Source organism: Megalops cyprinoides, chromosome 13 (assembly GCF_013368585.1).
Source record: "Megalops cyprinoides isolate fMegCyp1 chromosome 13, fMegCyp1.pri, whole genome shotgun sequence".
Classification (NCBI taxonomy): Eukaryota; Metazoa; Chordata; class Actinopteri; order Elopiformes; family Megalopidae; genus Megalops; species Megalops cyprinoides.
In genome coordinates this window covers 32,192,005-32,218,208 of record NC_050595.1, presented here as the reverse complement: position 1 = coordinate 32,218,208, position 26,204 = coordinate 32,192,005, and the positions used below count along the sequence as shown (strand labels likewise).

Genomic DNA, 26,204 nt, shown 5'->3' with positions numbered 1-26,204 from the left:
AGATAGCTGTGGGGAAAAAGCTGTTCCTGAACCTGCTGGTCTTGGACTGGAGGCTCCTGAAGCGACTCCCAGAAGGCAGGAGGACAAACAGTTTATGAGCTAGGTGGGAGGAGTCGTTGATGATGCTTCGGGCTCGACGTAGACAGCGTATCCTCTGTACGTCCTCAATGGCCGGAAGCGGAGACCCTGTGATGCATTGGGCAGTCTTCACCACCCGCTGCAGAGCCTTGGGGTCTGACACCGAGCAGTTCCCATACCAGACTGTGATACTGCTGGTCAAGATGCTCTCGGTGGCGCAGCAATAAGAGTTCACCAGGATTGCTGAAGAGAGATGGTTTTTCTTCAGTGTCCTCAGGAAGAAGAGGGGCTGGTGAGCCTTCTTGGAAGGCTGGAAGTGTTGGTGGTCCAGGACAGGTCCTCTGAAATGTGGATCCCCAGGAACTTGAAGCTAGAGACACGTTCGACACCCATCCCGTTAATGTGGATGGGGTCAAGCGTGCCTCCTTTCTTCTTCCTGAAGTCCACAATGAGCTCCTTTGTCTTTTTTGTGTTAAGGAGCAGGTTATTGTCAGCACACCATGCTGCCAGGTGCTTTACCTGTGCTCTCCTGTAGGCTGTCTCATCATTGTCACTGATAAGGCCGATCACCGTGGTGTCATCTGCAAACTTGATGATGGAGTTGGAACCATACACAGGCTTGCAGTCGTGGGTGAAGAGGGAGTAGAGGAACGGGCTCAGCACACAGCCCTGTGGTACGCCGGTGTTCAGTGTGATGGTGGAGGAGCAAGTGTTGTCTGACTTAATGCTTAATGCTGAGGTCTATTGGTCAGGGAGTCCAAGATCCAGTTGCAGAGAGATGTATTCATGCCTAGAGCTTGAAGTTTGGTGGTTAACCTGGATGGGATGATGGTGTTGAATGCTGAGCTAAAGTCCACAAACAGCATTCTTACATATCAGTTGTTATTCTCCAGATGCGTGAGGACAGAGTGCAATGCTGTGGAGACAGCATCCTCCGTGCTCCGATTCTTGCGGTAGGCAAATTGGTGGGGGTACAGTGTGGATGGGAGACAGGTCTTTAGGTGTGCCAGGACCAGTCGCTCGAAGCACTTCATAACTATGGGCGTGAGCGCTACAGGGCGGTAGTCATTCAGGCACGTTGGGGTGGACTGTTTAGGCACTGGCACAATGGAGGTGGTCTTGAAGCATGTTGGCACAGCTGCCTGGTTGAGGGACAGGTTGAAAATGTCCGTAAAAACCCCAGCCAGCTGTCCAGCACATGTCCTGAGCACGCGTCCAAGGATGCCGTCAGGTCCAGCAGCCTTGCGTGCATTGATCCGGCTCAGTGCTGCATAGACTTCTGTGGTGGAGAGTGTGAGGGGCTGGTGGTTTGCAGGGAGACTGATCTTAGAAGCTGTCTCCTGGTTATCCCGGTCGAAGAGAAAAGAAGTCATTTAGCTCCTTGAGGAAGGAGACATCAGTGGTTGTCGGGGTGGTGTTGCTGGGCTTGTAGTCACTAATGGCCTGGATGCCCTGCCACATACGTTGGGGGTCGGAGTTGGTGAGGTGTTCCTCGACCCTTACCTTGTAGCAGTGCTGGGCCTTCTCGATGCCCCTCCTCAGGTTGGCCCTGGATAAACTGTAGGCTTGAGCATCGCCTGATCTGAAGGCGGCGTTGCGGGCCTTCAGCAGGAGTCGGACCTCCTGATTTGGGTATGTGGTGATCTGTTTCTGGGTAGTGACGCTGTCAATGGTGGTATTAATATAATCCAGCACAGAGGAGGTGTAGATGTCAATGTCCGTGTGAGAGTCACAGGTAGCCTGGGAGGCAAACATACTCCAGTCCGTGTGTTGGAACCTTTCCTGTAGTACAGAGTCTGTCCCTTCAGGCAGTCCCTTGATGGTCCTCACTGATGGCTTCACACGTTGGATGAGTGGTGAGTACTTGGGGGTGAGAAACAAAGAAAGGTGGTCTGACTGTCCTAGGTGGGGGAGGGGGGTAGCTTTGTATGCTCCAGCTATGTTTGTGTAAACATGTTTGTGTAAACATGGTCCAAAGACAAAGACATTGTATTTGAATACAATGTCATTACAGTCCCTGTTGGTGTAATGGTCAGGCGTCCGAATACTTTTGTCCATATAGTGTATCTTGAGCACGGGCCTGTGTGCCCTTCAAGCAGCATAAAGCGTTAGCAAACAGACACTGTGCAGGCAGCTTAGTGGTTTAGCAGTCGATTCTGTTGTAGGGGTTTTCCCCTCGCCTTGTTGAGCAGCAGCCATGTGGCATGGAGCGTGAGCCATCCCTCTTTGTGGACTGGCAGGTTTAATTGGATAGCTTGTGGAACCCACACAACAGGACACAGTGGGGCAAAATGAGGTGGCCAGAGCTAGCCAGCTGTCCAAGAAAACTGAGGGGAGGGACAAAATAATACCCTGGTCCTGAGCCAAAATCTCTTCAGACTCTGCAGGGCGCACACAAGTTCTACGGGTTGTACGTCTGCTGTCCCTTGTATTGTGTCTGCTTGTAGACAGATAGGGTAGGGGATCTCAAAGCCCCTTAATTTCCCTTTGTGTCACTGTCCCTCAGCCCCATTGAGTGTTTAATCAAGGCTTTTTCATTGTAGGCACAAGTCCCGAGGCCCAGCATGCCTTCTGTCTTTCATTTCATGTCACACATCAAGTTCAGAGTAGGTTGTTTAATATTCAAGTAACCTTTGAGTCAGAAGACAATGGCGACAGGCACAGCCGTACATTAGTGATGCAACTGTTTATTTCCTTATGCATGTGAAGGTAGAAATGTGCCATTTCTCCTCCATGCCATTATTCTCTGTAGAGTTCAGAAAAAGTTCACAAATCTAAGTGCTGGTATAGCTGAAACCAACAAAAACAAGAAGAGTGACAAGTACACACCATCTTTTAGTAATGCTAAGCAGCGCCGGCTTACCAGGATTTTATCGGAAGTTTTAGGACACATAGTTATGAATTATTAATTTCAGCAGAGTGAATTCAGCCGCAGCTGCGAGTATGAAGGGAATGTACTTTGATGGAACGGTGTAACTGGAGTGGTATTTTATGTCAATGCTGATGTTTTTTCCCTTGTCATCAGCAGCTAGCTGTAGTGGAATGGTGCAGAGAGATATAAAATCGTCCTGAATCATAATTAGAGTGGGAAAACATTATCAATTTGTTCCATCAATTTGAAAAGTGGTATGAATGCAAAATGGGTTATTCCATGCCGAGCAGGTGGCCCATCCATCAGAGGATCACCGCAGGCGTTTTGGACTTGCCAAGTTCAAAAATCAGTCATTTATTTATTTAATTTTCCTCTCAACTTGTGACCTGGAAAAAGTCAACCTAAGGTAAAGTTCAGTGTTAGCTCACTGTTCAAGTCACCATTTATCACCGGTATCATGTAGCACCTCTTTTGACTCACAATGGCTTGTGTTGTCCAGAGGGGAAGATTAAAAAATAACTCAAAAACAGATCATAAATAAAATCGGAATGAGAAACTCCTAACTCAGATTTGGGCGGTTGCACCATTGAAATCTCATCTACTAGCAGCACGGTTGATACAAATGCAGCTTAGAAGTCAAAATGTTTAGGATGGAATTCACAGCGGCAATACAGAAAGTAGTGGAGCAGGTTTGTCAGCTTGCCTTTTATTGACACTGGGCTAAGCTAATGTAATGTAAACAAGCATGTTAAGCTTCATGTGGAAGTCAAAGTTGCCGATTTCCCCAAATGTCCCAGAAATCTGCAAACAGCTTTCTAACTTTCACCATGACATTGAATCCTTTGTATAATATAATGCTTCTGTACTTAACCTTCTATTAAACGTGATTAGCACAAGGTCCAGAAGCTTTCTGTGAAAATTCAGAAAACAGAATGTTGAAGCAAGATTATTTGTGCAAGCTATTTTTATAGCTGTGTAGAGGTATGAATAATTTTGATGAATTAACACCTATCATATTGTTCTTTACATAAATGTTAGTATTAAATAAGTCTATTTACTGTCTGAAGGGGGGAAATGTTCTCTTTTTTTCTTATTTAATTTAAAATTGATTGAGTGTGAAGAAATATGGAGGGCAAGGTAACTTATGTATTTTGCCTGCTGTATGTTCCACTGCTATACAAGCTTCAAACTGAACTACACCTAAAGAGTTCCTAGTTGACTTAGAAGTGTTTCAGTTAAATTGTTTCACTGCAATAGAAGAATCCTCAAGTGTGAGAAAGTGTAGTTTGACCATAGTTCTCTAGCTCATCTTGTGCTGCCTGGTCCCCGTGGTCTCACTCACATAAGTGGCTCTTGCAGTTTAATAGATGGAGCCACAGGAGAGCACCCAAGAACTTTGTCTAATCATTTAACATGTCCTCTCTTTTGCCATTCCACTGCAGATGGCTTGCAGTTTGAGCAGAAGAGACCCATTTGCATCTTCACCGCTATTACAACCATTTGTAGCCACTATTGAATTAAAAGGGTCTATTTGTTTCAAAGGCTGTTCAGGCGGGAAACAGTTTCGTCTCACACAGTGCTGTACTGCCGGCATCACGCCCAGCTGGCCACAGGTGTCAATGACAATATTAAATGGAATTCCACGCGTTGCCTGAAAAAATGCACACAAAACTTCAAGCAAGCCAGCCAGCCTTTTTTTATCAAGCCCAACAGGCACACTCCAGCACCTCCAGGTCTGCCACTTTGTTCCAGCCAATCGATTCAGTTTAATTCCACAATCTCCTCCCAACCCCCCCAACTTCCCTCCAATGGTTCTGCCTTTGTCCTGCTAAATAGATGAGCTATTGTTGGGTGGACCCTGATGAAGTGTGCCGTTTCCAGCCCGGTATTTTTAATGACAGCTAGATGAAAATTGGATGACTATGAGCAGAGATAATAAAGTGAGGACAGCCGTAGACAATAGCTTCTCCAGAGGTTTGAGTGGGAAGGTGCACAGTGAATCTGTGGAAAATACTTACACCGGTGAAAGATCGCACCCCTGTGTATACCTCGGGCTCTGCTCTATTTATTCAGCCATCAGTCACAATCAGACTGCCAACCTCACCTCAAAACCATACTACCAGCCTTGCTGTCTTTTTTTTTTTATTAAATCATTCCATTCTCTCTCTAATGCAGTTAAGATGGATCGACCAAAGCTTTAAAGTATCATAATGTGCTTTCGTATTGCAATCTGTTATCTGGTACAGTACGTTAGATTGATTCCAGAGCTGGCAAATTGGCAGTTTTGGGAGAGAATTCAATTTTTTCCAAAGCACATAGGCTTCTGAAATGGCTTACGTAAGCTAAAATTGCCCTTTGAGATACAGCTGTTGGTAACATCTTTTTTTTTTTTTTTTTTTTTTTACCTACAATGATGTATGAATAATATTTTGTCAGTGAACAGGCCACACACACACACACACACATTCACATATGCAGAATTTAAGTTAAAATTGTGTACAAACTATATTAGATGGTCCACTGAATACAATTAAGTCATCTACGATACAAACCTCCAATTAGATAATGTACTGTCACATAACATAGCTTGCTACCTAACCAGTTACTGTGGTTATCCAGCTCCCATTTCATTGTAGCTCATGGGTAGATCATCGGCTGTATTCTGATGAGGCTGAATTTATTTGTACAGATAAATGATGTTGACGATCACTGAGGCAGTGTTAGAATGAGTAGAGACATGTGCAGAGTTCTCTGTCACTGTATGTTGTCTCCCTCACTTGCTTCACTAGTTTAGCCTCTATTTCTTTTTTCTTTTCCTTTTTTTACACATGCAAATAGCTTCTCTTCTTGCACCCACACAAACAAATGTATTACTTGTTGCTAACAGCGACAGGCCTTTGCATGTCCAGCCAGTGGGGTGGGAGCACTTCTCTCCTGGTTTCAAATTACACATGCCAACTCTGCCTTCATCGCTCTGTGATGCAATTTTTAGTCTCATGCAATATTGGATTGTAAACTTTTTTTCCCAGATTAATAGGAGTTAGTTGTTGCCGTGAACTGATAGCTTATGGCGGTGCTGGATGCCTGCAAGAGGAAGTTATTTCTGTTATTTTATTGTTATTTTTGTTGTGATAAGTGGTGCTATATCTTACGTGGAAGACCACTAGTTTGCAGGCTTGGGGTTGGACCCCTCTGGGAAAGATGCAGATAATGCAGATAGAATTTTGCTAAATAATAAATCTGTAGTGGGTAGATCTTGCATGTAGCAAGTGCCTTTCTCTTTTGGTCCATACCGTGGCCCACACAACAGTTGTGACATGTTGTAATTTTTTTTCCTCTTTGTGGGTCAAGTCTACATTAAACTGAATGCACACAATTCTAACACCAGACCTTATAAAAGACAGGTCTTACCTGAAGTCTCCTGCCAGCCAATGGTGTAGACCAAATAAGCCTGTTGAGACTTTGTCCAGGAGACCATTCAGTGGTTCTACCTCTGTTCAAAGCTCTTTTGTGAAGTTCCTGGCAAATCTTGACACAAACTTTTACACAAACTTTTACACAAAGGCTCTGTGTGCTGCTGCTACATAAATAACCTGGGTTTTTATTGTGAGAATTTTCTGTCATTATTATAGCAAGTATACTGAAAACACTGTGTAGCAATTGAAATCAGATGGGCTTTCTGAATATACAGAGCTCCAAGACCACAAAGCCTGTTCTCTGTTTCAATACAGCTGCATATTTCCAGTACCAAAAGGCATGACACTGGAGACAAAGTTTCCTTGCTGTTGCAGTCCTCAGTCTTACTTGTGTGAATTAAAATCCAAGTAGATGTGAGCACCAAATGAAGAATAAGCTACTGTGCCTCTGTCTTTCAAGAATCCACATAAACAACAAATTCTGACCTTTTGTGAATTTCATTTTCTATTACAGCTCTCTTTCAGCAGTCAGGGTGAACATGACTGATGTTAGCTGTTTTTTTTCTTCCAAGTTATAAAGAGTTTGGAATTGCTGTATTTCTGTAAAGGGAGCTGCTTTTCTAGTGATTGTGATTTTGGATCACATTGTGGTGATTTTTTTCTAAGCTCTTCTTTAATTGCTTTCTCAGCGTGTTTGCATTTCATTTTTTCCCTCCAAGCTTTTGTCAGCTGTGCGAATCTTTTGGTTTTGATAATAATAATAAATCAGGCTCTGAAGTGTAGGAGAGCAGACAAGCCAATGTCATTATGTTGGAGCATAGCTTGGCAGATGCTAAAGTGCTAATTGGCACCGCATATGACCCTTCTCTCTCTCATCCCTTTGGCTTGTCAGGTTTCTTTCTACTCTGTTTTTTTAGATCATTCCATTTGAAGCTTTTGAAAAAAAAAGTTTATTTTTTCTCTTATTCATGAGATATGGTTTTCAAGTAAAAAGCGAAGGCGCTCATAAATCGTCAGACTCATATCCATAGTTAAAGCATTGAAAGAGATGTGTTTCCTATTATCCCGTATGTTCTTGCCATCCCCGTGATCTTAGGGTATGAATGTATTGCAAGCAACAGCTGTGCTGCTTGTTTTTGAAATCACCTCTTAATGTCTGAGTTTAAGTACAAAAAAACAGACCATCCCATTAAACATACTGTTTTTGTAGTGGGTATATTTTCAGTTTAAGATCGTCATTTCTTTAAATTTTACAGAGAAATTAACTTGTCAACCCCGCTTCACTCACCTCGACCCCCCTCCTACCCACACTCCATATTCCTATGGATCAAGTTCACAGAGGCCAGCAGTCCTTTTTTTTTTTTTTCTTCACATGGCCAGGTAACTCGACACCCTCACTGGAGGTTGAATGGGCCTCTCCCTAGGACTAGCTTAGTGAATGGAGGTCCCTTTATGTAATCATGAAGAGGGCCTTTCATTTCAGTTAGTAGAACCAAAGGCAGGGCCACCTCTGTGCCCACACCACACTGTTTTTAAGGCCTTGGGCTTCTCTGGCCTTCTTGCCAGCTCTGCATTTCAAAGTCCTCTGATCCCTCTCACAAGTAATGTTTCACCACTCCCAGAGTTTCCCCCATTCCCACTGTAGCAGTGGCTTGTGTCTCCTTTCACAAGAAATAGTGAAACCCCAGGTCAAGGGGAACACGTGTAAGCATCGTATTCCTCCACTTCCTGCATTTCACTGTCCTGCATGGGTGAACTGGCTTCCTTATTTCCTGGCTCCCATGATATCTGTCTGTTGTGCTGGTCCCTGAGAGGTGAAAGGTGCTGAAATGTAGCAGTTAAGTGTCAAAATACAATGTGATGTTAGCCATGGGATTTTTTTTCCTTATTTTGCACTGAAATAAGTACACTGCTCTGTCAGAGGACATGGAGGGTGAAATGGGGTAAAATCGCCTTTAAGGGAAATGAAACGAGTATGGTTGTCTGAATGGTCAATGTGAATTAGTTGTGTCTGCGAGCTCAAAGATTATCTGACATTCGCCACTTCGATCTGAGCAAATTCTGCATGTCAGGCTGCAACAATGTGCACACAGACTCCCATGCTTTTTCAGATACCCGGGCTTTTATTTGCTTCTACTGCTGAATCTAACCGGCTTATATTTGAGACAGGCGTCTATATGGGACAGGCTTTTAATTCATTTGGCACAAAACTTTTGCTCAGCAAAGATGGGGAAAATACTATCAAATCGATTAAAAGAGTAAGAATATTACTTCCGGAGTAAATGTAACAACACTTGTGCTCTAGCCTTTGGTGCCACTTCAACCGACTAACCCAGGGAAAGAGCCGGAGCACGCATTCATTTAGAAGAAGTTTAATCAGTGCCGATTAAACTTCTAAATGAATGCATGCTCCGGCTCTTTCCTTGGGTTAGTCGGTTGAATTGGCCCATCATATTCTATGAATATTACTTGCCTAAAAATGGATAACTAATTAGAAATTAATTACGAAGAATTCATTTGATCTAGCTCCGAGAGACTGTTATCAAAATACCTACAGCCTACTTAGAAAGGATGAAAGCCAAAGGTTACCGTGATCATCTCAACATTTATTTGAATTAGTGTAAAAAGGTAAAAGAGCAAAAGAACATGATGCCTGTTCGTAAGCGAGGCAGATAAAAAATTGATAGCCATGGGCTGAACAATACTGGTATTGGATACTAGCCACGTAACTAGCTAAAACTTGTTGGAAACTTATTGGCTGAAACTCATCAAAATAAAATATATAGGCTATAAAAACACGAATGAAGGCTACCAGTAAAACAACTGGGCAAGCATCCTCTTACTCAACACTATCTCCCTCATCACTGTCATCCTCAACTACTAGTTCGTTGTTGAACTCCTCCTCATCGTCATTCTCCTCTGCTCCCTCTCTGACTTCAGCCAACCCACCCTGCCTTGCCTGTGCTAACAGCTCTCGCCTTGATGCGCATGGCTCTCCCTCCTTGAAACAATGGATAAAGTGGTCCTCGCTGCCATCAGCTGCCACTGTCAGGCCACACACCTTGAACGACAATAGCCCGCAAATTAATTCACACACACACACACACACACACACACCTTGAAGGAGTTTTTCACCAGCTCCGCATCCAGCTTGTCCCATGCTTGAAGCACCCAGGCTACAAGTAAGCGGCGAGCTGGGGCCCTCATGTTCCCTCCTGCTGTATACTCCTTGTCCGCATCCCCTGCCATCCAGTTATCATATGATTCATGCAGACTGGCTTTGAACGTTTGATTCCATACGACGTCAGGTGCCTGTATGTATTTTGTACAACCTCCCGGTATGACAGCCGTGGATATGTTGTAGCCCCGCTTGAGCTCCGCTTTGGTTGCAGTGCTGATGTGACATTGATAAGAATCCCAGACTAGGAGACGAGGAGCGAAGTTAAGTTTTCCCACCACTTTTTGCAGCCAGTCTGCTGTCAGATCCTCATTCATCCAGCCATTTTTAGAGGAGGCTACCACCACTCCACTGATGTTTTGCATTGCTTTGACTTCTCTAATACCCCCTTTAAACACCACATACGGCTTCAGTTTTGTCCCGTCCGCTTTCACAGCCAACACCACGGTTAAGTGACACTTTTCATGGCCTGTAGTTCTCAGTAGAACACTGCGCGCACCTCTCGTATCAACTGTAGTTGACCCGACCATGTCAAACCACACCGCAGTCTCATCCATAGCTATGATGTTGTATGGCTGTATTTTCAAGCTCTTTGCTGGCCTTCTTCCTCCCCCCGCCACGCAGTGTGGCCCTCTTGCTGTCTTCCTCAAGCAGACTTTTAAGTTCAGATTTATTTTTTCTCCATTCCCTCACTCTTTTCGGATCGACGGAAAAATGTCTTGCCGCTGCTTCTCCCGAACTGTCTTCGGCAAATTTTACTACTGACAGCTTAAATTTCACATCGTAGCTTTTCCTCTTCGCAGCCACAGTGGCACAGTGATGATTTTTGTTTTATAGCCAGCAAGGTAACAAAAACAATCAAACCCAAGACCAGCATAAATCTTGTTTATTGGTAGCCTATTTGATTCTTTTGATCAGCAGACCCTGAGACTAAATGAATATAAATAATCGAGGAATGTTATTCGGACTTCACCAAAGGTAGGGAGTCTTCAGAAAGGACCAGTTTGTTTCTTTACAATGAACTGAACGACTGAATTGTGGAATCTAATTGTGAATCTAACCGATCTAACGATGTGTAGCGTGTCCACATTGACAAAAGTTTTAACAGATGGCTATAACAGTGGCACCAAGGGAAAAAAGCGATTTAAGCAGTGCTGTCTACCTAACTTTTGTATGCACAAATGAAGCAGCTTAGAAACTGCTCAAACAGGCGATTTAGTGGGCTTTGAGAGGTTTTGTGCATTCACAAGAACTTGCACAGAAAATAGACCCGGCCTCTAATTGAGACCGGCTTTTATTTGCTCAAACCTGTAGCCAGACCTGGCCAGGATAAGGGACCGGCATCTATTTAGACTCAGCTTTTATTTGAGATTTTACGGTAATATAAGTAAAACAAATCTGTTCATTACTGTGAATTATGTCAGACTTAAGTCTGAAATGTTATACAGCGTGATTGCCCCCCCCCCCCCCCCCCAATCTCTTTGCAGTTGGTAAAAGTGAGTAAAAGTGGGAAAAAATTATTTTACCCCTGTAAATATCATGTGAATGTAAGCAGTTCTGTTTTCGCAGTGGACCCATACGCAAAGAAAATTTGCTAGTGCACAAGCTTTCAGTTGGTTTGTTGACAAGTCAGTTTTCATTTCAGTTAAAATGAATGAGAAGATCAATCAACAACTTGAGCAGCCCTAAAACTTAACTAAAAAATAATGCCTTTAAATATAATAAGAACGCACTACTATATGTAGGATGACATCATTTTATAATGAAAATAAAGATACTGATATTTTCAACTTTCATGACAATAACACTGATTTAAAATTGCACTGACATTGCTAAATATTTTATGAAGCTCTGTAACCTTTCGCAAAAGGTTGAGATGGTGAATCTCACTCCCTCATAATCACAGTCTAATTTCTGACCCAGATGCAAGAAATCTTGGCACTCCCGCCTGGAGTTCTGAATATTTCAGTCCAAAGGGATGCCCTTTGATGCCTCCTCTCTCTGAGGTTTTCTGCAGAAGTTCCACTTTAGGCAGAATGCGGTGTTAATGATGGCTCTCCAGCTCAGACAAGGCTGTCTTCAGAAAGCCCACCACGCTGCGCCGGCTCAGCTCTTTCCAGCTGACGCTTATGATGTGCTTCCCAGCTGTCGGGCCCTTTTCATTAGAAACCCTCTCGCTTTGATAGTATTCTGATGATCAGAAGACAAGCTGCCAGAGACCACTTGGAGTCTGCATGTGTTTGTGTCCCTAAGGTCCGCAGCTAAGTGACCTCTCCTTGCGGATGACCCAGCTCCTGGCTGGCTAGGGCTGCCTTTAAATTAATTTCTCCCGAGCTCCATCAGTCATCCTCTGGCTGTTATTAGCGCCAGGTCAAGTCTAAGCGGGCTTCAGTTTACCCCCCTCCCACCGAAACTTTGCACCAGCGTGGTGATCAGCAGTTTGTCACACCTGGCCTGCCACTTGCCGCCTATTACCAGGGGCTCGTGGGCTGTTAATAAAGGCGGCAGGGCCCACCATATATACTGCACTGTGGCAGGTGGCCTCTCCCAGGGGGGAAATAAAAGTCCTATTAACATGCTCCTCTTCATTGGTCATGACAGCTTGATCAAGTAGCCCCCTCCTCAGATGACCTCTGCGCTACGTTGACTGGGAGGTGAGGTCAGAATGAATCCCTCGGTCATGTAATGGACTGCACTCCACCAAAAAAGGTTTTTCCTCCCTTCCTCCTCCTCTTTCTCTCTCTCTCATGCTTTCATAATGTTGGTGTGCTCTCGAGCAATGTCAAGGAGAGAGTGTGCCTGTTTGTCTTGTCAGCTCTGATTATCACTCTGGCCTCATCATTCTGTGGTGCACATGGCAAATGGAATTCTATATGGAAGTCTGTATTTACTTTAGAATTGCAAACAAACAAATTTGCAAAATCCCATGCAAAACACCCACAGTAAAAGCAAAAGCTAGATGGCATGGTTTCCATACACAATGACATAGCAACATTTCATAAATGGTTTTGTACCACTACTGTGACAATATGCCTGGCAAATTTTATGTTCTATACTGTACACTCTGAGATTCCTGTGAATTTGAATGCAGTGTTCATTGTACTGCACCCTTAACTAAGTTGTTGTTAACATCACAGATTTTGGAAAATTGATGCTTTAATATGTATTCATTCATATTCAGCATTTACTACCGTGCCAGTGACTCTCCTGAAGGACTTTTATAATGCTTGTATGACATACTGCATAATCTCAGTGGCCCAAAAGATTTAATTCTTTCTAATTGAGTCTATAGATAGTCATGTGTTATTAAAGTGCATGTGTTTTTATCCTCTCTGGCTCTCACTGCTGTGGGGAATGGCATGACTTTTGAAGTAAGGCTGACTTCTCCCATTGGGGCATTACACAGAGATTATATGAACCAGGAACATGAACATCCTGTGCTTTCTAGCGTGGGAGGCTTACCACTTTAGCAAAACACTGATTAAAAATTTTCTTCAATGTTAGACATGGCAAAGGGCTAACCACTCTTAATAAAAAACCTTTTTGTGCATATATAAGCCTTTCCAGTTCTGTATGGATTTGACAGTCACCACACCACAAGTTAAGCACCAGAGAGAGAGCAGAAAAGCAGGCAAGCGAAAATGAAAAAGACGTACAGTAATGATCTGCAGCAAGAGTCTACAGCAACAACAGGCTGAGGCTGAAGTTTCGCCACACAGAACACTGCTGTTGCTCTCTCCTCTGAGAAACAAATTGCACATTGAATTGAAGCAATTTGATAAAGAGTGGCTTTTGTGATTGGAACAGGGCAAGAGGAGCACTAGAGAAGTCCAGTTGAGCAGATGGGAATTGAATAGGTGCAGATCCTAGGCCATTGGCTTACCATTCCCACCTTTATGTTGCTTTGAATATAAATAATAGAAAGTCACAACGTGGCCAGCAGTGGGAAGCCAAGCCCGAGGTTGTTTCTGTTCTGTGAAGGTGAAAGTTTATCAGTTTGCACTGACCTCTGTGCTCTGAACCAACGTTTCCACACAACAGATTCTGAGTCCTTCTCAAGGTGCTTTCACGTTTACCCCATGCCCCAACTAGGCCAACAGCGGCTCTTTTTAGGGTGCATGGAACAGAATGTGTGAGCGTTTTCTTGACGCTCACCATACAAACAAATGGACAATGGCAACACAGAAACAGCTCTCCAATACAGCAAGGAGCCATGGAATCTGTTTGGAGTTTAAACGCTGTAGAACCTGGAAAGGGCTTGGTCACCAGGATACCTGGGGCATTGCAGACTGTTGTAAATAATCCACAAGAGGAATAGCAGATGACCTGATGTGTGTCTTGGAGGCAACTTTGCTTTTCCGGTTATCTGTTTATTTTGTTCATTCATTCATTTATTTGCCAGCACTGTGATTGCAGTGATCGAGAGATGGAGTAACCAGTCATGATTTTTGCAGCACCAGGGACTGGAAGTTTATCTTAACCTCTGCTGAGAATTGCAGTTAGAACACATGCTTTTTGTAAACATTGTTGGTTACTCTTGTGACAACTGGATACACACTGCATTTCACCATGAGAGCACGTGCTAGTAGCTGTCTGTTCTGTAGAAATAGATTAGATTCTTTTAGTTACTGATGTTGCACCTACAGTCAGTCGGTGGAGGACTTTTAGGCCATACATGCACATACAGATGCGGACAAATTTGTTGGTACCCTTACAGCCCATTGAAACAATGCTTCATTCCTCATGAAAAGTGGTGAAATTAAAAGCAATTGTCTCATGAATACCTGCATGCCTTTGGTATGTCATAGAGTAAAGCAAAGAAAGTGTGAAAAGAGACAAATTATTGCTTATTCTACAAAGATATTCTAAAATGGCTTGGACAGATTTGTTGGTACCCCTAGAAAAGATTATAAATAATTGGACTATAGTGATATTTCAAACTAACTGTTTTCTTTAATTAGTATCACACGTCTTCAATCTTGTAATCAGTCATTCAGCTTATATAAATGGAGAAAAGTAGTCACCTTGCTGTTTGGTATCATCATGTGCACCACACTGAACATGGACCAGAGATGGCAAAGGAGAGAGTTGTTTGAGGAGATTAGAAAGAAAATTATAGACAAGCATGTTAAAGGTAAAGGCTATAAGACCATCTCCAAGCAGCTTGTTGTTCCTGTGAGTATAGTTGCAAATATTATTAAGAAGTTTAAGGTCCATGGGACTGTAGCCAACCTCCCTGGAGGCGGCTGCAAGAGAAAAATCGACCCCAGATTGAACAGAAGGATAGTGCGAATGGTAGACAAAGAGCCAAGAAAAACTTGTATTCCTCAAGGTACATCAGTGTCTGATTGCACCATCCTTCGCTTTTTGAGCGACAGTGGGCTCAATGGAAGAAGACCCAGGAGGACTCCACTGTTGAAAGAAAAACAAAAAAGCCAGACTGGAATTTGCTAAAATGCATATTGACAAGCCATAATGCTTCTGGGAGAATGTCTTTTGGATAGATGAGACAAAACTGGAGCTTTTTGGAAAGTCACATCAGCTCTATGTTCACAGACAAAAAAATGAAGCTTTCAAAGAAAAGAACACCATATCTACTGTGAAACATGGAGGAGACATGTTTTGGGGCTGCTTTGCTGCATCTGGCACAGGGTGCCTTGTATCTGTGCAGGGCACAATGAAATCTCAAGATTATCCAGGCATTCTGGAGCAAAACGTACGGCCCAGTGTCAGAAAGATCTATCTCAGTTGCAGGTCATGGGTCCTCCAACAGGATATTGTCCATGTCAGACGAGTTCTCACCTACTGGAAATACTCCGTTTAGTTTAGGCAAGGGGTGGCGCCTGGGTAGAGCATGCAGGAGGAAGAACATGACGCAAAAAGTATGCTGCAGAAATCGCAGTGGCTGTATTCGAAACCGCCTACTGCATACTACACAAGTATACTGTATACTGCATGCTATTTTTCAGTGTAGTACTCAGTATGTGACCATTAATGATTACATTTGTAGTATGTTACATTGTCGCGTGAAATCATTGCGAGTTTGGAAACGTCCAGATTTCCTCGTGGTATTTTTCAGTTAGACGCCACTTGCATTCTCAGGAGCAGGGGTGTACTGGGAAAGAAATTCAGCCCTGGACTTATCCTCTATGACCACCCCTGGGGGAGGGGGTGCTTGGGAATTAAAGTATATTTAGCTACGATTCTCAAGTTCTGTCTACAAATGAGACTACCTCTTAATTATTTAATGTGTATAGACTTTACACAGTTATATTCTTCTCAATATACGTCATGTAGCAAGTTTTATATCATCACGTTTAATGCAGCTAGCTAGCTAGCTAGCTAGGTACAACTTGGACATTGGAAGTTCTCTTTAACCCGCTAGGTAGCCAGCTAGCTAGCTAGGTAGCTAGCTTGCTTGCCTTGATAACGGCACACAGCTACCATTGAAAAATTGTCTCGTTTTATTTAGCGTTAATTAAAAATACAGCAGTGACAATGCAATATTTTACTTAGATTAGATGAGCGCGTTGTTGGTAAGATTACGCCACTAAGCTCTGTTTGAACTAATCGTGACGTGATTTTGTCAGTGTCAAAGTAAAGGATTACATACGAAAGTGTGTAATTGAAAACTGATGTGCAACATGCCTTAACAGTGAAAGCATTCATGAAATTATGAATGAACGTTTTTGAAATAAACGTTCATTTCTCAGTCCTCCCAACTGAACCATTTCATCAAATCACAGGCACACAGAGCGGGCTGGTAAAAACTTTATGGATTTTTTGACGGTCCACCGGGATTTGTCCCAGTACGCCCGATGGCCAGTACACCACTGCTCATGAGTGAAAAATATTGACGAGTTCATGAAAAGTATTCGCGAGTTGAAGTATTTTCATGTTTTTTCTTTTCAATGTCTTACCCTTTGGTGGTACGGTATGGGCACATAATGTGGCACGGAGGAGGAGAAGGCGAAGGCGAATATATGGTGCGTTTCCACCAAGCAGTACAGTACAGTTCGGTTCGTTACGTAACGGTTTGGTACGGTAAACCCTGGTACGGCTTGTGTCTCCACTGCCAACCGTACCCTACTTAATATGCTGGATGGCGATTGCTGCGTCAGCTAGGTAAGTAGCGTGACATCATAAAAGCGCGCGAAGAACGCAACACAGCAGAGAAGGTTGATAAAGTTTTGTGTTTGTATTAGGGCTGTCAACGTTAATGCGTTAACGCTCGTTCGCGATTAATCTGGAAACTTTAACACAAATCATCATTATCACGTTTGACCGCAACTTCCGCATGTAACTTCGCATGTATTTGTTACGGTATGTAGCGCGCATGTTACCTTATATGGTTCGTTATGTTTTCATTTGCGTTAAGTTTCTTATAGATTTCAGTTAGCATTTGCTATATTTTTAGAGTTAAATTGCTGTTTCCTCAAAGCCAAAATTTGCTAGAATTTCTCCAATCTAGTGTTCTAATCGCACCAGTTTTAGCATATGCGCTAAACAGCTGTGACCGTACGCGCAAAAGGGTTAAAACAAAATTTGCCGTTCAGCACATCTGCTTTTGCCATGCCTTTCAGTAATTCAGCCAAGTAAATATCTGCGCTGGAATTACAGAAAGAAGTTGCGGTCAAACTTGATAATATGATTAATTTGCGCTAAAACATTAATGTGTTAAAGTTTCCAGATTAATCGCGAGCGAGCATTAACGCGTTAACGTTGACAGCCCTTCTAGTTTGTATTCACTTTGTTGCACGGAAGTGACGACTCTCTGTCGACCAATCCACGGACGACAGTGGGTGTAGCTCCATCGTTTACAAACCGTACCACCGTGCTTGGTACCCCAACAGAAGGGTACCAAAAACCAGTACGGTACGGTACGCTTATTTTGGTACAGTTTGCAACTTTTGATGATGGAAACACAAATAATTGCGTACCATACTGTACCAAACTGTACTGTACTCCTTGGTGGAAACGCACCAATAACTATTGTACTTTTGGGTAGCCTATAAAAAATATCACACATAGCCATTCAAATAGTGCTACTGGTACACATAATTTATTATTAATTATACATTTATTATAACAGGAAGGTAAGGTTTTGTTGTTTGCTATGTAATGTTAGGTCACCAGTTCACCTATCACTATTACTTAGCTACAGCTTAGCTAGCTGCTAACCAGATAATAAACTACTAACCATTGCCGAAATTATTAATGATCATAAGAGACAAATTTTGGCAGTATAGCTATAGCTAACTATCTCTTTAACGATCATTGGACTCAAAATAACATGTATTTGGACGTATCCGCAATATCAACAAAGGAGTGGAAAGCAATATACAGGCAAGAAGAAAAGAGTACGAAGCAGATGTTTGTATTCTTCCGGTCTCGCGCCAGTTGCATGATAGAAAGATAGAAACGTCATCAACACACCCACTCGCTGACCGTGTATTCTCCGGAATGTTACCTGCTCTATTCACACAAGGACTCAATCCGACATTACACGGACTTTGTACTAGGGAGCTGGCAGGGTAAAGTCCGTTTAATGCCCGGTCCAGATGATTCAGACATTTGCGTTCTCACATACAGCTCCTCCTGGTATTGTCTAGATAAGTTTAGGTTTTCAGTGCATGTCTGAAAGGGGCTAGTGAGAGCAACAGGAATCACTTGTTTGTAGTGACTGCCTCTAAAGGTTGTGCAACAAAATATTAGGTTAAGGGTCCCATCATTTTTGTCCATGCCATTTTCATTTGTTTTATTATTTAAAATATTCTGTTGAATAAATCAAAAGCAAAGTCTGATTTTTATAAATTATGGAATAAACAATGATTGATGCCAATTACTTTTGTCAGTTTCAAGTTATTTCAGAGAAAATTGTGGGTTCTTCTTTTTTCGTGGAAGGGTACCAACAAATTTATCCACGTCTGTATATCTATAGTGAGCTGAATAAATGTCTGCTTACCGTTACAGTTTTTTTCAGGGGCAACCTTCCAGGAACTGTTCTACCTGTCCTGCCTTTTTATTGGCTATTGAGCAGGTTTGCATTGCTATTGAGTTGATAAGGAAATCACTCCCTGTTTTCCCTCCTTTAATGACTTTACTGTCAGGGTGGAAAAAAAAGGCAATTATAAAGGATATGCACAGCCTCAATGATTTCAGGGGGTTTAATTGAATATTGACAATCTTTGTACAAGGCTAAATGGGTTCTGTCTACCACATGAAAGCAGTGGCTTTTTTCAGCATAGTCATTAAAGGCCCCATCACCAGGGAAGCAAGGTCACATTTTTACTTTTCTTTGTAATGCCATTTTCTTTGTAATCAAACAGGATGATGCAGGTCTTTGTTGGGTGGATAACTGTTTCTCCCTCTGAATCCAGCTGTTTAAGTTTCTCTGTAACATTGACCAGATGGTGAGACCTGCCCTTGGCTTTAATCTAGTGTTTTTAGAGTGAACATTACCATTTTACAGTATAATTAGAGCTCTGTGCTGGATTGCAAAGTAAATGGCAACTGCTTTCGAAAGCTTGGCCTCCATTCATCTCTGTGGAGATCAATTTCAAACAGTGATTCTGAAGACAGATTGGATATCACTGTTCATATTAATGGGTGGATTCTAATTACACTTTTTGTTTTGTTTAATTTCCAGGAAAGAAATGTGTCTGAAGCCTTCGGTTGATTGTCATAGGTGATTTAGTAGAGTACAGGTCACTAAATGAAGCATTTCATTATAGAAACACTGAAGTGAAGCAAAGCTGAAAATCAGTCAGCTGAGCCCCAGTCTTATAATTAAGTAAAACTAGATTATTATCTGATTCAGATTGTTACTTTCTATATCATATTCTAAATATCTGCCAAAAAATATTTTCTTTAGATGTCCATTTAATACTGTAAAATGGACCATTTACTCGTGTCCATTTAATCAGTTTTTTTGGATTAAAGTTGACATTAAGAGATGAATGGGTGCAGAAAAATGACTTTAAATAGATATAACTACTGTTGTTCACAACATTTCAAACTTGTACCATGGTATTAATGTTTTTCGGGTCTGTAATGTGGCCTACATAAACTGCCTGGCTGGACTGTCTGCCCCGCTGTAACCCATCACTCAAGATAATTAATAATGTGAGGAAACGTGAGGACGGCACTAAGAGCTGGTGCAGAATGTGATTTTCATCTTTGCTTTCCTGTCGCCGCTGCGCGTGATGCAGATACGCACAAATGGAAGCCCTCCATTTGTTGCCGCTCCTCACCTCCGCTGCGCTCGATACTCATTCGCCGCGGCCGGTACAGCTACGCTTCATTGTAACGAAGCCTATTGATGTCGGGGTCTGTTTTCCCCCGGTCAAATACGATACAGCGCTTTGGCTAAATGACTCAAAATAACGGCATCGCGCCAGTAAAGCATAGTTATCGCAAACGCTTCAGAGCCCAGGGCTCCAGACTGTGTATAGTCGTGAAGGAGCTTCCTCACGCGTTATTTTCAAAATGTTTTTCCTTTCAGACGTTTCTGTCATCCACAGTTACGGGTTTTGTTTTTAATGAGCAGGAATTCGGTTTGTTCTCAAACGTTTCTAAAGGAGTGGGGTAATCTGTTTCATGTAATAACGGCTTCGTGCTAGTTCTTACTGTTACCAAAACGATGTAGTTGCAGAAACTGTCATTTAAAAGCAACTTTTCCAAACCTTTGGAAACCAGAGAAAAATTTATTTAATTTCCTTTCATTTCTGTCATAGTGTTTCATATAATATGCAAGGATTGTTATTTGTATGATTTATTAGTGACAAATTATTTCAATTCAGTTAATGTCAATTGTTTCACCTACCTTTTATACTGTCAACCAACCAAAAATACATCATATTTTTTGTGATCTTTTTTGGTTTTCAATTCTAGCTCAATCCTGCATAGTAATTTCCTCTCCTGTTTGTATTTTTAAATGATAAATTAGACTTGATCCTGTCTGATGGTGTTTAAATGTTGTCTATCAATCATTTGGAATATTTGCAAATGTTTTCCAAACGTGTCTTTTCGGTGATTTGTGACCATTGGCATCCAGCATCCTCTCTCATCAACGAGGGAGGGGTCCTTTCTTCCCCCTGGGCCTGCTTTTGTTCTTAAACACAGCTCAGCACTTGCCTGCCTGCAGCGGTTATCCTCATGTCACTCAGCAAGGATTATTTGAAAAATTCTAATTTGACGGGACAACGTTTTTTGGCACGCCAGCCCCCAGGCACTTGTTCTGACTCAGCTCTGCATGTCTGTTCCCACAGGACACCCTGGTTCAATGGGTGGGGGTTCAACTTGCCCCGGGGCCAGTCTCTATTGGACAAGTGGAACCAGGTACCAGAGGGCATTGACATTCTCATGACCCACTGCCCCCCGCTCGGTAAGCCCATTTAACCTTGTCACACACCCACCCACATTGTCACACCACCTAGAGTCCTCTTACTTATTTTAATGTTTTTCAAATGTTTTCATTGGTGTTGAATATTCTTCTGTAAAATAACCTTCAATTTAAATCACTCCCATACAGACTATTAATGCTGCATAATTGACTTCCAAGTCTATTCTGAAAAGTGTGAAAAAGGAGATCTGACACAGATATATCTGTGAATATGAACCTGACATTTTCTGTAGCTAAGAAAGGCTATGTGAGCTCTCTACTGCTGGAGCTCATAAATGTGGTTTTTATTTTGTTATTCAAGCTAAGTGCTTCGCCTCCTTTTCTAATATGATCTCTGCCTCTTCACTCACAAGGCTGGGTCTGCTACCTCAGTGTAGAAATCCAATCTGCTGATGTGAAAATTGAAACAGACTTATTGTTGCTCTGTTGACCATTTAGTATGAGAGCATTTCAGCAAAGATGGCAGCCTTATACTCAACTATTGACTTGCTGAAGGGGTTTAAGGTCAGAGAGGGATGGGGTGAAAGCATTTCAGGACAGACAGGCACCTCACGGTGCTTCTTCAGCAAAGCTTCGGTGACTGCTGCTCTGTTTGCCTGTCGCAGCTTTTTGGGACTGACCACAACCACCGGCCTCGGCCCTTCTGTACCTCACAGGTTTCCGGGACTGGGTCCCAAAGGAGCTCCAGAGGGTGGGGTGCGTGGAGTTGCTCAACACCGTGCAAAGGAGAGTCCGCCCCAAGCTCCACGCCTTTGGGGGAATTCACGAAGGTGAGAGCCATGGGTCTCTAAGGTGCCCTAAGACATGGCATCTTACGTTTGAAATGAAAATGGTGATCCCTAATGGGGAGCCTGAGTAAGCCACTCATGAAATTCATTTGGAGTTAAGCTTTTGAAACATGAAATGAAAATACATACTTTTTCTTCTTGTTATACTGTTATACTCTGAAGCTTTTTTTGATCAGTCAGCCATTAATAAAGAGAATGCAGTGTAAATGCAAGAAAGTGTCACTAAATATGTCAGACATTGTCTTTAGGTTGGTAAATTTTTAGTGCAAATGTAATTTTACAAATATACGACATCTGATTTAGATTCATACCTCTCATCCATAACTTGTCTCCCATAACCTACCTGAGCAAAATGTACAAAATGTGATAGACAGAAAGGGAGGGTGAGAGCCTGCCTCCTCTCTTTCCCAACCTCAGTGGGGAACCACATGGCCTGGCAGAGCAAGCCAAGCCGGCTGAAGCCGGGGTTTAATCTCCCAGCGCCCCACGCTGGCGTGGCCCTATTACCAGGATTACATGGTGAGGGGCAAAATATGTGCTGTACTGAGCCCCACTCTAATCTGCGCTCCAGAGTCCTAATCTGCTCCCTGGGTGGAAACGGGACCCTGTTTACCAGATTTACCCCATCCCTCACTCCTTTGTGCTGTAATTAATGCCTGCCAACATGCAGGAAAAAAACTCAGCCTGGAGAGAACACATTGCCCACCAACAGGGGAATATTTAGTCATTTTCGCTGTTTTACATGTACGTAACAGGTATAGAACTATCAAAGTTTTTCAGTGTTAAATTTAAGTGATGAGCTAAATTTGTAGATCTTAATAAATTGTCAGTGGTGCTTTTTTGCTTTCGGATCATGCTGTCATTTATGGGTCCTTTGTATTTTCGATAATATGTCATAACTTACAGGTGGCAATATTTCACATGTACTCTGTTAAATTTGAGTGTTCTGTGCAGGGTTGGGGGGGTTACTTTTAATATGGATTCCACTACAGATTACAGAATACTTGCCCTAAAATGTCATTTGTAACGTATTCTGTTAACGTTACTTACCTTGAATAATCTATCTAAATACTTTGGACTACTTTCTGAACACTGTGTTTTTAATTTTTAAAAGTATGTAAGTAAAAGTGTGAATGTGGCATATACTGGTTGGGTGATTTTCAAAAACTATGTCCAAGAGATGCCAAAATCTAAATAGCTAAACTTGAGTGATTTTTTTACAGCAATGCATAAAATACAGTCTATATTTTTAATTATGATAACATTTCGTATGAAAAAAAATAAAGCAGTTTATGAAAGTTTTATAAGGAGGTGCACCAGTATAATTAATCCGACTAAGGTTCTGAATGGTTATTTTTATAATGTTCACTTAGCATTGTTGTGGTTAACATTTTGCCCCCAACCCCCCATGTTAAGTCTATGGGAATTTCATCGCAGTTTCTTAAGAATTGTAAATGTTAATTCAAAAACTGTACATTACACAAAAACATGAATTAGAAAAGGCACAAGCCACCCTAAATACATTGTGAGTGAGAAAGGAGTAGCTTAACAATTTAATGTATAATGTGTAGTGTAAAATTGTTGGAGTAATTGCAATGTAAAATGTGAAATTTCACTTCACTCACATTTAGGGCTGCGACGGTAATGATTTTTTCTTCCCGCTGTAATAAAGCAACAAATTACCGCGATTTAGCGGTTTTTAGCTTTTAGGAAACAGCGATTTAACTTAAAAATATAGCAAATGCTAACTGAAATCTATAAGAAACTTAATAACATAAATGAAAACATAACAAACCATATAAGGTAATACGCGCGCTACATACCATAACAAGTAAGTTACATGCGAAAGGGTTAAAACAAAATTTGCCGTTCAGCACATCTGCGTTTGCCACGCCTTTCAGTAATTCAGCCAGGTAAATATCCGTGCTTTAATTACGGAAGGAGAAGTTGCGGTCAAACCTGATAATATGATTAATTTGCGCTAAAACATAGCGCGTTAAAGTCTCCTGATTAATCACGAACGAGCGTTAACACGTTAACGTTGACAGCCCTAAAATAAATAAATAATTGCAGTGATGCGGTAATGAGCTCAACCCCGCGGTAGGCGTCTCATGACCGCAGTATTGCGGTGATGCGGTTATCGTCACAGCCCTACTCAGATTTCAATAGCTAATCCAGTGCAGCCAAACTATATAAGATAGCTAGCTAGCGATCAATATTAGCTTAAATAATGAAAAAGAGAACTTACTTCAAGATGCTGCTTCAGGTTAGAGGTTGACTCTTTTGAAGCAGATAGCAGTTTGGTTGCTGACAAACACAGCCTGCGTTGTACTGATATGTTGCAACCTTTGCCAAATTTGAAAGTAAAATGGTCCTAGTATTTCCGTGACATAAACGCGTTGTGCTGGTTGCTTTCTGTCTCACTCTACATTTTACTGTCTTGTGAGTCAGGCAGGCTGCGTGCTTTTTTCTTCTTTTTTTCTTCGTGAGGGGCATATGGGAGATATACCCCGGAGTTGCCTATCGTTGGATAGATTTTCCAACTGGATAAGCATTAAATGAAAAAAATAAATGAAGTTAAATGAAAAAAATCCAATGTAATCCCTTCAGTAATCTAAATATTTTTAAAATGTAACTGTAATTTGATTACCATCAATTTAAATGGTAACTGGTATACAGTTGCTCATATTTTGTATTTTTGCGTTACATGTATTCTGTTACTCCCCAACCCTGGTTCTGTGTGATACTCAGCCTTGTTTTGACTGTGATGTCTCACTCTTCCTACAGGGTATGGCATTATGACAGACGGGTACACAACCTACATCAACGCCTCCACCTGCACAGTTAGCTTCCAGCCGACCAATCCTCCCATTGTGTTTGACCTGCCCAACCCTCAGAGCTCCTGAAATCACCAGGGAGCCATAGAATTTTTTTTCTAACAAGTCAAGCAAATTCTGCTTCATGTTTCTCTCGAAACTATTGGTCTTTTGTAAACTGCTGGTACAAGAATACATTAAACCCTTATTTGTTGGTTGGGGGGGAGAGACAAAGTCATGTTTTTGAAAATGAATTGGATCTATAATATACAGAAGCTTTGTGAATTTGTATTATTTCCATATGTATATTGTTTGCATTCGCTGGATACATTGATATTAAATGCCATTGTAGTTTTGTTATGTTACATTTTTTCAGGATAATTAAGCATTTTTGGCAGACGAGGAAGCTGCCTTAAGCAAGCTTTACAGTGCATTGTGGGAATGTGGTGTCCAGTAGCAGAGAGTAAGCCCTGTATTTATTTGTTGTGACGACTGAGGAGTGGAAACAACGCATTCGAAGGAACATTGAGTTCAAGATCAGGGAGAAAGACTGAAAAAATGTTACTGTAATGTGGTACCTCATTTGACAGTTAATTTAAAATATGGCAAAATGTACTTATACAATGTGACCTCTGCACTAAATTTCAGTGTATTTTTATAGCCAGTTATGAAAATCAGTTTTTTGTGTGTGTATATGTGTTTACTTGTATGTGTTTGCATACATATTTCAGACACACATGTACATAACTGTACTTCACCTCCATTTGTGTGTTTAATGGGTCCCACCTCATGGCCAAATTTGCCTTATACGCGTAAGAAATTGTCACCTGAATGAGGCATTTTACAAACTGACAGATTGTTTTCTATATACCTGCCTGAACAAGGTTTAGCTGTCCTTTAATTCTTAAATATTATTGTATTTGTGTTTTTATTGTCTCTTTTTTCTAATGTTGCACTGTGTGTAAATGCAATCTTGCTAGCACAATAAAATGTTGCCAATAGTTGTTTCAGCTTTGCCACTGTAAATGCTTCTTGGCTTTTGCTGACATAGTTTCCTTGTTTCTGGAAGTTTAGAACTGCTCTGTTTTCTTTAATCTTACTGTGATATACATTTAGCTGCCTTTATATGCAAAATAAAATTGCAAGATTTTTACTTATTAAATTCCTGTCTGTCTTCAAGAAATTGCTTTATCTTGTATAAATATTGTTGTAAGAAATTCCAGAAATGTGAATACTGTTTGGTATTTATAGAGTGTGCGATTTTTTACATCTAAATATCGACCCTCCATTTACTGACAAATTTAAACAACGTAAGTTGTGGGTGTCTTTGTATTTCTAATCAAAGTTCCTGGCCTCAGATGTTTGCATTTGCAGAGGGTTGTGACTGATTCTGCCAAGAACATGTCCTCTCACACTGTTATCACTTTAAGTTAACTGTATTCTGTTGTCTGAGAAGCTCTGTCTTGATCTCATGGTAAGTCAATGAATGTGTGTACTGACTAACTAAAATTAAGGACTAAAATTTTCCATTTTTCTGGATGCAAATTATTTGTTTAAAGTTCTGTATTTTAAACATATCACAGCCCTCTGTTCTGATGGGATATGGGAATGGCGCTGTGTTGAGGTGTTGAAAGTTGATTTCCACACCCTGA

General features: G+C 41.7%; 1 protein-coding gene across 1 annotated transcript in view; it reads left to right on the top strand.

The window, feature by feature from the left end:
- Positions 1-24,655, top strand: part of LOC118788575 (metallophosphoesterase MPPED2-like) — a 65,511-nt gene extending 40,856 nt beyond the window's left edge. Inside the window, exons 5-7 of the mRNA XM_036544615.1 lie at positions 20,815-20,930; positions 21,605-21,718; positions 24,524-24,655. Coding sequence (XP_036400508.1) covers positions 20,815-20,930; positions 21,605-21,718; positions 24,524-24,642 — 349 coding nt within the window. The 3' untranslated portion in view covers positions 24,643-24,655. The remainder of the gene's footprint in view (positions 1-20,814; positions 20,931-21,604; positions 21,719-24,523) is intronic.
- Positions 24,656-26,204: the final 1,549 nt, after the last annotated feature.